The following is a 12216-nucleotide window of genomic DNA, read 5'->3' on the forward strand; positions in this document are numbered from 1 at the left end:
AACACCCTTCACGACAGGCAGATGCCCAAAGCACTTTACAGCCATTGAAGTATTTTGTAGTGTAGTCACTGGTGTAACCTTGGAAACGCAGCAGCCAATGTGTGCCCACAAACAACAGGGTGATAATGACCAGGTATTTGGGGCAGGATTTTCCAGCCCACCACATAAAGGGTTTAAAGGTGTGCGGCGGGAGGCAATGTAGCGGGATCTGAAAAATTGCTTTCTCTCTACCGTAAAATGAGGGCGGGATCTTTTGCTACCGCCGGTCATGGCAGGTGACCATTCCCTCCAGAGGTCAGCATGAAGCTGATTTGCATCCCGCTAATGGAGTGCAGATGAAGGCCTGACCAGAATGGCCTCCCCGCCGCCTGATTGTCCACGCACCCCGCGGGAAATCACACCAGTCCAGAACACGTCTGGACCAACATGGTGTATACATGTCGGCATTACCTGAAGCGGGCCTGGGGCAGCTTGTGGAGATGAGGCGGAGGTGAAGGCCTCCAGCGACTGAACCCTGGAGCAGCACGTGCAGCAGTGGGCACAGCATCAACCCCGTGGGTCTTCGCTGCACAGCAGTCTTCAGGGTGGGTGTTCTCATTGCAGCAACTTCTCCCAGGGTTTTGGATCTTCCGGATGCAGGTGGTTGGCTGCAGGAGGTACTGTTGGATGGTACGATTTCTGTTGTGGGGTGTGCGGATTGGACGGGAGGAGAGGAATGAAGAAGTGGGGTGGGTGTGGAGGCCTTCACTGGGGCAGGAGGGGGTTGGGGCTGGTAGGGAAAAGGGAGAGATTCTGAGGGGCGCTGGAACGGGTGAGGTCGTATGGAGCAGGAGGGTGGGAAGGGCCGTGGTTCAGTGCAGGCGGGGAGGGAGTTTTGTACAGGTGTGAAGGGTCATGGAGGGGGTGTGCAGGTGTGAAGGGTCATGGAGGGGGTGTGCAGGTGTGAAGGGTCATGGAGGGGGTGTGCAGGTGTGAAGGGTCATGGAGGGGGTGTGCAGGTGTGAAGAGTCATGGAGGGGGTGTGCAGGTGTGAAGGGTCATGGTGGGGGTGTGCAGGTGTGAAGGGTCATGGAGGGGGTGTGCAGGTGTGAAGGGTCATGGGGGGGGTGTGCAGGTGTGAAGGATCATGGAGGGGGTGTGCAAGTGTGAAGGATCATGGAGGGGGTGTGCAGGTGTGAAGGGTCATGGAGGGGGTGTGCAGGTGTGAAGGGTCATGGAGGGGGTGTGCAAGTGGGAAGTGTCATGGAGGGGGTGTGCAGATGTGAAGGGTCATGGCGGGGGTGTGCAAGTGTGAAGGGTCATGAAGGGGGTGTGCAGATGTGAAGGGTCATGGGGGGGATGTGCAAGTGTGAAGGGTCATGGGGGGTGTGCAGGTGTGAAGGGTCATGAAGGGGGTGTGCAGGTGTGAAGGATCATGGGGGTGTGCAGGTGTGAAGGGTCATGAAGGGGGTGTGCAGGTGTGAAGGGTCATTGGGGGGTGTGCAGATGTGAAGTGTCATGGGGGGTGTGCAGGTGTGAAGGTTCATGAAGTGGGTGTGCAGGTGTGAAGGGTCATGGGGGGGTGTGCAGGTGTGAAGGGTCATGGGGGGGTGTGCAGGTGTGAAGGGTCATGGGGGGGTGTGCAGGTGTGAAGGGTCATGGAGGGGGTGTGCAGGTATGAAGGGTCATGGGGGGGTTGTGCAAGTGTGAAGGGTCATGGGGACTGCTGATGTGTGGACGGGCATGGGGGGGAGTAAAGAGGGGAAAGAGGTTCAGAGGCTGGGGTCTGTGGAGTCAGTGGTGGAGTCCAGGGGGCATACTCAGGTTACCAGTGATAGGATGGGATGGTGATGGTTAAAGGAGGCAGTGGGAGCTGGTATGGTGGGAGGGTGAGGGTACAGCAATGATGGGTGAAGGGCGCTGAGGGTTGTTGGAGGGGATGTGGATGGTGATGTGGATTCTGGGGGTCGGCAGGATGAGGGAGGGGTCATGTCAATTGTAACAGGGGTGGGCTCTTTGGGAAGGTAGGGGATGTGGACATTCATCTGCACAGGACGGAATGTGATGGGGGAGGGTTGTAAGGTGATGGTGGGGACGTTAAATGTAACACCTGGGGAGGGTCAATGGTTATGGGGAGAGGGTGTGGGTGATGGGGGAAGGGGAAAAGGTATCCAACTCAACATGGAACGTTACTCGCACCATGGCCGCTCTCAGCTATCCAGAGTTTCGGGCTGGAGATCTCGAGATGCTGCATAGGAGTTGGGTCATTGGGGGGTGAGTGGAGCAGCAGCTCAAGGACAACTGAAGGGGAATCCCAGCCTGGAGTATTTACACTGTTCGGGCATCGGGACAGATGAGAGTGTGAAGGCCAAAGGCTCAGGGTGTGAGGGAGGCTTCTTACGCACGGCTCACAAGGGCCCTGGTAAAGACCTTTGCCTCCCTGCACATGCCTGATTCCGGGGGACAGAGACCCAGCCTGGGGTGTCCCCCTGAAGATGGTGGGATGGGGGTGGGGGGCACAGGCATAATGAATACGAATTGCAATTAAACCACATCAGATCTCATTAAAGTGCAAGTGAGCTGTATTTATAAACTTGTGATAAGTTTAACAATCATAGTGCACCCAGGCGACTACTTGTGAAATCAAAACTTCTTAATCTTTCATTCCCCACCACCTCTTCTCGGTGCTGCCCTGACATCTGCACCATTGGGGGGGTGGGGTCAGCCTGCTGACCAGTTGGCCCTGTTGCCTTGGATGACCTTGGGGGCGGGTGTCCTCTGGAGACACTGAGGCCTGGAGGGTCCTGGCTTACTTTGGCTGTCCTGCTGTGGGGCAGCCGCTCCCTCTGCAGGACGAGGCTGAAGGGGTCACAGGCAAAGGGGAGTCCGAAGGGCCGACCACCATTGGAGAGTCCTGAGTGGGGGTCCCAGGAGTGTCCAACAGCTGGGGCACCTGGAGGAGGTTGAGGTGCCCTGTTCCTGTCTCGCGTAGCCACTGCAAAAGCTCATCCATGGCTACAGAGGTGGGGTGCCGGTCTGTACACATCTCCGGCAGAATCTGCTGGTCCAGGTTCTTCATGGCGTCTGCCGCCCTCCCCATGGAGACCTTGATGCGCGCACAGGTTGGTAGCACTTCATCAGAGAGCAGGCGACAGACCCCTCTGCCTTGCGTACCACCCTGTCGAGGGCCTCCACCACCTCTGCCAGATGTTCCTCTGCCTCTCACTGCCTCTCCAGTACCTCGTACAGGGCCATGTCAGAGGCTCGTCATCCAACTTGGGCATCGCAGATGCCTCTTCCCCAACAGTCCTCCGAGCGCTGGGGAGCTTGGCTGACCCTGCCCCCTCCTGCTGCAGACACGTGTCCGTGCGGTCACCACCAGATCGTGAGACCCTTCCTAAACTAGGACTAATACCCACCATGGTGTGTATCTCTGGGCTGGTGGAGGGTGCAGGTTACTGCTGTGATGCCTCTACAGGTGCACTTTCTTCTTCTGCAATGTCCTCGCTCCTTTCCAGGCTTGTTCGAATGCTGGACAGGGCTTTTCCCTCTTCCTGCTGATGCCTGTAAGTGAGAGAGGAGAGAGAGCGAGTGACTGCCTGAGTTGCCTCCAACATGGAAGAATACGCGACCCTTAGGTTGCGATGACGTGCATGGGTCCTTACAGGAAGGAGGCTGCGAGCCAATCTCTCCATCGCCTCCTGCCAGTTGGGCTGCCCACTCCCCGAAGTCAGTGAGGTCTTTGAAGTATGGCCGACCCCTCCCGTCTTCTCCCTCTCTCTCTGATTATGGCTTAACTTCTCAAAGAGAGAAGATGGGGTTGAGAGAAATTGGGTTTCTGGTATCTTTCTCATGCATCCAGTCTTACAAATAACCCACTGGATTGTGTGCCATGTGATTGATGCACTGCAGGTCGCCCACAAGGGTTCAGGGGCAGCACCCTCCAGAGCGGTGAGTCCACACAGATAGAAGGATAAGGCTCACAGAGACATGTCATTAGCAATGCTTGCTGGTGGCCTCAACGCTTAACCCCCTCACCCCAACCCCCACTCCCCCCCCAGGCAGTATCTGAGCTCCCTGTGTGGGAGGGTCAAGGACCCACAGTGGCCTCTCCACCTGCAGGCTACACAGGCTGCAGTGGGCCTATGAGGCATCACCTTATCACATTGGCACAGAGGCCCATGTCCCCTGTGCCATTCAGTGAGGTGGGTGTGAGCAGCTGAGGGTTCACTTACCCTGGGGTCATCTTCAGGGCAATCCTCCGGTGCACACCTTGGGCACTGACTACCCAGGAGACTCCTTCCCATTCTGGGTTTGTCTCCCTGCTCGGCCGTCTCCTCCCATCCTTGGGATCAAGGACGCCCCTCCTGGCCTCCACTTTGTTGAGCAGGATGCCCAGGCAGGCATCGCTGAATTTAGACACCGGAGCTCCATGTTCGCTTTGAGCCAGCCCCTGTTCAGCGTTGTGTAGATCGCAGCCGGAACACCTTTTAAAAAAGCCGCACAGATATGACAGCAGGACACACGCCATCCGACACATGCCATCCGACACGCGCCATCCGACACACGCTATCCGACACGTGCCATCCGACACACGCCATCCGACACACTCCATCCGACACACTCCATCCGACACACGCCATCCGACACGCGCCATCCGACACACTCCATCTGACACACGCGCCATCCGACACACGCGCCATCCGACACACTCCATCCAGCACACGCCATCCGGGACACGCCGTCAGGCCACACACCATCCGGCCACACACCATCCAGGACGCGCCATCCGGGACACGCCATCGGGCCACATGCCATCGGGCCACACGCCATCAGGACACGCCATCCGGGACACTCCATCCGGCCACATGCCATCGGGACACGCATACGTCGGGAAACCCCCAACTGCATAATTAATGAGGCCGGGATCGCGCAATACTGCGCAAACTCCCAGTGGCCTCTGCAGCAGGAAATACTCCCCGTTCCCACCCACACGGCAGGAATGGAAAATTCCACCCTCTGTTTTTCTGATGTTGATTGAGGGATAAATATTGACCAGGAAACTGGAGGTAACATCCCTGCTCTTCTTCAAAACAGTGTCATGGATATTTTACATCCACTGACGAAGCCTCAGTTTAAAAGCTCACCAAAAAGACCCCTCCTTCAAATAGTGCAGTATTCCCTCAGCATCTGATTTGGTGCTCGAGTCCCAGAGTGGGATTTGAACCTGTAAACTTCTGACTGCGGTGAGAGTGCTACTGAGAGAGCCAGAGCTGAGGCACATCATGGGAAGACAGTCAGCTTATCATTTTAATAGAGGACATTCATTATGCTGTGAATGATGGGATAGCCATGCCTCCACAGCACTTTGCTTTTACTCTTGGTCTTCACTGAGAGTCAGAGGAGTGTTGACCTGCCATTAACACTGTGCAATAAAGAGGAGTGAGAGTGCAGAGCTGAGGCAGAAATGTGCAACCTCACTAACTACAGATGCAGCAGAAACACTTTGGTCTGGAAATTCACCGTCTTAGAAATTATGGCATAAATGCAGTCACGTTCTGAGAAAGGAATATAAAATTACTATCGATTTATCACAATTTTAGGAACTGAAACTTATGGAGCCAACCAGAAAACGAGTGAGGCCCTTGTGCCCTGTGTCACCATCTGCAGCGTTCCCCAGAAAAACTGCACAGGATCTGATGTCCAGTGTCAGTGGTAGAAACCATTTGCTGGCTGTTCTGCAGCAGTAGCCATCACAGTTTATCAAGAATAAAAACAATAGGAAAAAAGTGTTTAGTAAAAGCAAAATACTGCAGATGCTAGAAATCTGAAATAAAAATAGAAAATGCCAAAAAAAAACCTCAGCAGGTCTGGCAGCATCTGTGGAGAGAGAAACAGAGTTAACCTTTCAAGTCAAGTATGACTTCTTCAGAAGTGATGGAAGGTAGAAATGTGACAGCTTTTATGTTGTTGGAAGGGGGAAGGGGGAGGAAGGTCAAAAGGGAGGGTCTAGGATAGGTAGAGGATGGGAGAGATTAATTAACAAAGATGTCGTGGAACAAAAGGCACACAGGGTGATAATTGAAGTCTTTATGTTCATTTTTCTCATGTCTCATAATAATAATGACTTCATTATCTATCTGGTTATTGTGGGACAGATGTGATTTATTTCAGCTTTTTATACACAGAAATTGAATCTAAAGTTTGCCCTAAATTATTTCAATTGTATTTTCAAAAGATTTGGAAACAAAGACTCTGTCGGGTCAGAGAGGAGAAAACAGCCTGAGCTCTACTGGAATCTTCAGCATTGGAAACACCAGCATCGAGTTCCAGAAATTACCCGAGAAAGAGATACTGAGAGCAGATGGCCCACTTGGTGCAGATTTCACTGTAAAGGTTAATTGTTGTTAGCTCTAATAACAGTTACACTGGCTACAAATTAAATATGCTTCATTCCGACATGCTGAGTCTGATCAAAGTACCTGCTATTGAATTATGTGCTTTAATTTTAAACATTAACAATAATCACCATACTGAGTGAACTGAGCATCTAAGCTTTCATTTGGAAAATATACCAGTTCAGTTTTGCAATTTTATTCATAAAATTTGTCATCAAATCTGAGTCCATTAAATTATTCTCTTTATTTTCAAAAATTTCTTTCAGAAACACAAGAAGCTGTAAATTCTGCATCTTTTTTGGGTAGAGTTGGGCTGTCTCTAGGATGGGGGCTGTGGGGAGAGTGCGGTGTCACGGTTTGGGGTAAATTAGGTATGCCAGAGTTGCACCCTTCTAAAATCCGTGCTGAATTCCTGCGGGAGATGAGGGGGTCAAGTGATAGGATGAAGCAGATCACATCTTATCCTTTAGAAATTCCGTTATTTAAACCAGAATTACACCTGGCTGAGTAAGGTTTATAAAGAGAGCCGACATGCCAAAGCCAGAAGCCATTGAATTCACAGGCTTTCACTTTTCAGAATTTTGGTCCGAATTATCACCTTTGGCTGAAGTGATTAGAATTTCTTTCTTCAGCCTCTACTCAGAGTGAGGATTCTGCAAGATGCATCTCAGCATTTTCAGGCAAGGGTATCTTTTTCTCCCTACCTTACTGTCACAGAAACCATATCATGTTCATATGTTTCCCAAAATCCAAGTGGATATACACTCGAAGAGCTGTAACCTCCTGGGCTATGGACTAAGGGCTGGAAAGTCCAATTAAGCTAGCTAGCTCTTTCTCGGATGGCAGGGATAGGATAAGCTGAATGGCCCCCTTCTGTGCTGTAAATATTCTGTTTAAATGTACTGTTTTGAGATTAGTTGCTACCACAGTTTGATGTATAAATGTGCCAGGATGCTGTGTAATGAATCATAGAACAGTACAGAGCAGAAAGAGCCCATTCAGACCATCGAGTCTCCAGCTTGTGTTTCCTCTTCCCATCTCCAGGGGGCAGCAACTAAACCGGATATAATCCCACGAGTATGTCACCTGTCCACAAGGTAGAAAGCCTCATTGGGTCAAGACTCTCTCACGCATCCCAAACAGAAATAATGTTTTATGCTGACATAGGGCTTTGAAAATATTTCAGAAATATACAACTACCAGTGGCAGGAAGCGTTTGCAGAACATTCAGCATTTTATCTTGGCCAACTTGAGACACAAAATTAGTTGTTCCTGTGCCTGAGAACATTAAAAAGAATTAGATTAGGAATGGGGGTAAGGAATGTCCCTTCCATTCTCCACCCATTTTGGTTAATATAGTTACTAATAGGAAACTGGAACAAGCACTGGGAGTTCTCAACATTGATTACAGATCCAATGAAGTCTCACCGCATTTTACTTTCATCCATGTTACAAAATTTCCCGTTATATTATTTCCATTACAAGTGTGTGTTGGAGAGAGGCAAGGAAATCCTCTTCAGAACACCTGAGTAGCTGATGCTGGGTCCAAGCAAAGATGGAGTTGGCAGCAGTGACATTAGCAGAACAATGAGATACCAGTAGCCACAGCAGGCTAGCCCCAGTATTTGTTGTAACCGTTTGGAGGAGTTGTCTATTCAGCGAACTGAGGGCCATCTATTTTCAAATCTTAAGAAGCAGTACAGAGATTTAAGAAGATGCCTCTCATGATGATATTGTTTCAAAGCATTCGGAAAAAGAATAGGTTTCAGTTATTCTTCAAGGGCGGTGAATGAATTATCAAATTTCTATAAATCTGGATATTCTGATCTAGTTCAGCATTCTGAAGCTGTTACCATTCATAGAATAATAATTGGAGTAACTGGAGCATAATTGGAGAGTCCAGATAGCATCATGATTTAGAAAGTCACCTGAACCACATGATTGTGTTACAAGCTGACAATGCACTCTTCAACCAGCTTTTGTCCAAGATAAACTCTGCTTTTTCATGTCTGGTATGCTCTTCTTCCATTTCCTTCAATATTCAGGTATATTGTTCGGCTATTGACCCTTCACACTACTGTTCAATCACAGTATGTTCGTATAAAATGATAAAACAAATAGCAAGATAAGGAGTTAAGGGATATCTATGTCTTGCACCCTTTGTTATTTTAAGTTGTAATTATACCTCGTAACTGAGGAGATTAAATGAATCACTTTTCTAAGGTATGAGCAGAGTATTTGTTTTTGTCTTTCAGATACAGTACGTGGGAAGTGCAGACAGTATAGTGCAGTTTTTCTTTTATCAGCCTATCATACATCAATGGAGGGAAACGGATTTCTTCCCTTGTTCTGTTACTTGTGGTGGAGGTAATATTCATTAAGTCATTAATAAGTATTCATTAAGTCATTTTCATTTACTGAAACAGCTGTCTTAATTAATCTAAATAACTAATTGCAGAGAAATTATGGTTAGTCACGTTGTGTAAATATTAATCATGTCTCAACTAGTTTTCTGTTCATTACTTTAACTGGATAACATTGGTTGAGTACTAGTAATTTCTCTGTTTCAAGTACCAAGTTTGTGAGTATTTGATTAATTACAGAAATGCTATTTTATAGACTGCCTCAATGTCAAAAGGCTGCCCATTGCTACACTGTCTCCCAAGTGATGAATTCTCAGTTTCCACACAATCAGCTGAGGGAAGAGAAGTGTTGGCATTCCTCCAGCCACAATACTAACTGACAATTGGATTAAACTTAAAAAGCAGCATTTTCTTGTTTCGACTTCCCCCATCGACCTAGACACTAGATTCAGACATTACAAAAGCACACCCAGTCCACTCGAAACTGCAAAATCCTTCTCATCAACATCTGTGGATTAGGGTCAAATTTGGAAGAGACACTAACAAGTTGAGCAACAGCCTATCATAGTCATACTCACAAAATCTTAACTTTCACATAATGTCTCAGACGCCACCATCACCATCCCTGGGTGTGTCTTATCCCACTGGCAGGTCAGAACCACCAGAGGTGGTGCCACAGTGCGATATGGTCGGGGGGGAGTTGCCCTAGGATTCCTCCACATTGACGCTGGATCCCATGAAGACGCATGGCATCAGGTCAAACATGGGCAAGGAAACTTCCTGCTAGTTACCACGTACTGCACCCCTCCACCAAACCACACCCCCCCCCACCCCTTGAGCCAATGAAGCAATGCTCCTCCATTTGAACACCACTTGGAAGAAACACTGAGGGTAGCCAGGGCACAGAATGTACTCTGGGTGGGGGACTTCAATGTCTACCACCAAGAGTGACTTGGTAGCACCACTACTGACTGAGCTGGCTGAGTCCTGAAAGATATATCTGGCAGACTGGGCCTGCAGAAGGTGAGGAGGCAACCAATGGGAGGGCCAAACCTATGTGATTTCATCCTCATCAATGTACCTGCTGTGGACTCATCTGTCCAAGAGAGTATTGGTCAGAGTGACCATCGCACAGTCCATGTGGAGATAAAGTCTTGTCTTCATAAAGAGAATACCCTCCATCGTGTTGTATGGTACTAACACTGTGATAAATGGAGTAGATTCAGAACAGGTATAGCAGCTTAAAACTGGACAACCATAAGGTGCTGGGGACCATCAGCAGCTGTACAATTATATTCAACCACAATCTGTAACCAATGGTGTGACATATCCCTCATTTTACCATTGCTATTGAGTCAGGGGATCAACCCTGATTCAATGAGGAGTGTAGAAAGGTAATACCCTGAGTACCGGAAAGTAAGATGCCAATCTGGTGAAGCTATAACACAGATCTACACACAGTAGCAGCAGTGTGTACCATCTACAAGATGCACTGCACCGAGGCTCCTTTGACAACACCTTCCAAACCCATGACCACTACCATCTAGAAGAACAAGGGCAGTAGATAGATGGGAACATCACCACCTGGAAGTTCCCCACCAAGTTGGGAATATATTGCCGTTCCTTTACTGTCGCTGGGTCTAAATCCTGGAACTCCCTTCCTAACAGCACTGTGGGTGTACCTACACCACATGTACTGCAGCGGCTCAAGAAGGCACCCCCACCTTCTCAAGGGCAACTAGGGATGGGCAATAAATGCTGGCACAGCCAGCGACGCCCACATCCCATGAATGAATTAAAAAAGACATGTTAAACAGCAGAGACAGCATATTATAGACAGAGCTAAGCGATCCCACAAACATCATATCAGATCAAAGCTCTGTAGTCCTCCACATCCAGGTGTGAATGGTGGTGGGAAATTTAACAACTAACCAGAGGAGGCTCCACAGACATCTACATCCTCAATGATGGTGGAGCCCAGCACGAGGGCAGGAGACAAATTTGAAGCATTTGCAACCATCTTTAGCCAGAAGTGCTGAGTGGATGATCCATCTCAGCTTCCTTGGGAGGTCCCCAGGATCCCAGATGCCAGTCTTCAGCCAATCCGATTCACTCCATGTGATATCAAGGAATGCACTGGATACTGCAAAGGCTATGGGCCCTGACAATATTCCGGCAATAGTACTGGAGACTTGTGCTCCAGAACTAGCCAGGCTTCCAGCCAAGTTGTTCCAGTACAGCTACAATGAAAGCAAAATATTGCAGATTCTGGAAATATGAAAAAAAAACAGAAAATGCTGGAAAAATTCAGCAGGCCTGGGAAAATCTGTGGAGAGAGAAACAGAGGGCGGAATGGTCCCAGATTTGCACAAAGTGTGATAGTGGGCGGGAAAAAGGGCGTTTTACCTGCCAGCTGCAAAGGTGAGTTTTCATGGCGTATCATCTCATTCCTGGCGCGTCCCGCCTCATTAATGATGCATTCCCAGGAAACAGGCCGGCCGCTGGTGGGGCAGCCTCCGATTCACCCGCCCCACCGTCACCTCAGGCCTTCAGTAATCCGAGGCCATATTTAAAGGGGGCCCCTGCACAGCGCTCACTCTCTGTTACACTTAAGCTGCTGCAAAGTCATGGCCGCCAAAGGGAGAAAACATGCTGCCCCCAAATTTAGTGACGCCTCCCTCGAGTGCCTACTGGATGCTGTGGAGGCCCACCGCAAAGTCCTCTACCCCCACTCTGGGTGAAGACCAGCAAACAAGGTCACCAACCCAGTATGGGCGGTGGTGGTTGGTGGGGGGGTGGGGTGGTGTCAGCGCCAATGGCCTGCAAAAGAGGACAGCCACCCAGTGCTGAAAGACAATGAATGATCTCCTCCGTTCCACCAGGGTAAGTCACTCTGCTCATCACTCTCAACTCACGCGCTCTCAAACCCATCACACATCCAGAGGGATCTCACTCACTGCCAGTTCAAGTGACATCACCATTCACTCTCTCACACGCACTCTCATCTGCCCTGCAATCGTGCCATCATCCTGTCCATGGCATCACTCACCACCCATACATGCCAGGCATCTTTCTCATCTGGCCAGGCAGGCATCCTGCTTATACAGCCTCCATCTCTATCCATGCAGGACAAGCTGGTGCACAAAAGGGAGAGGTCACAGAGGAATGCCTGAAATCAAGGTCCTCACAGACTTTGAAAACAGCCCTCCAGCTGGCCGGCGATGACCGGGACCGGTCCTGTGCTGACGATGAGGTTGGCGCTGCTCTACCAAGTGAGGATCCAGCAGTGCAACATCCATCAGACAACCATGCTGTGAGTGATGTGTCCTGTTCCACAGGCCACTGCCAGGCACTAATTATCTCCCCTTGCTTCCGCAGGAGAAGCCGAGGGGTCCACCAGCTAGGTCCTCAACTCAAGCCCTGAAGACACCTCGGAAGAAGAATGCGAAGGCATCCTCATTACAGACCCATCACAG

General features: G+C 49.7%; 1 protein-coding gene across 2 annotated transcripts in view; it reads left to right on the forward strand.

The window, feature by feature from the left end:
* LOC144668435 (ADAMTS-like protein 1) overlaps positions 1 to 12216 on the forward strand; it is a 746250-nt gene that overhangs the window by 371988 nt on the left and 362046 nt on the right. For both annotated transcript variants that reach the window (XM_078530487.1, XM_078530496.1), the window contains 2 exons: positions 6218 to 6375; positions 8633 to 8744. In XM_078530487.1, the coding sequence (XP_078386613.1) occupies positions 6218 to 6375; positions 8633 to 8744 (270 nt within the window). The remainder of the gene's footprint in view (positions 1 to 6217; positions 6376 to 8632; positions 8745 to 12216) is intronic.

Source organism: Cetorhinus maximus, chromosome 2 (assembly GCF_964194155.1).
Source record: "Cetorhinus maximus chromosome 2, sCetMax3.hap1.1, whole genome shotgun sequence".
In the NCBI taxonomy this organism is placed as follows: Eukaryota; Metazoa; Chordata; class Chondrichthyes; order Lamniformes; family Cetorhinidae; genus Cetorhinus; species Cetorhinus maximus.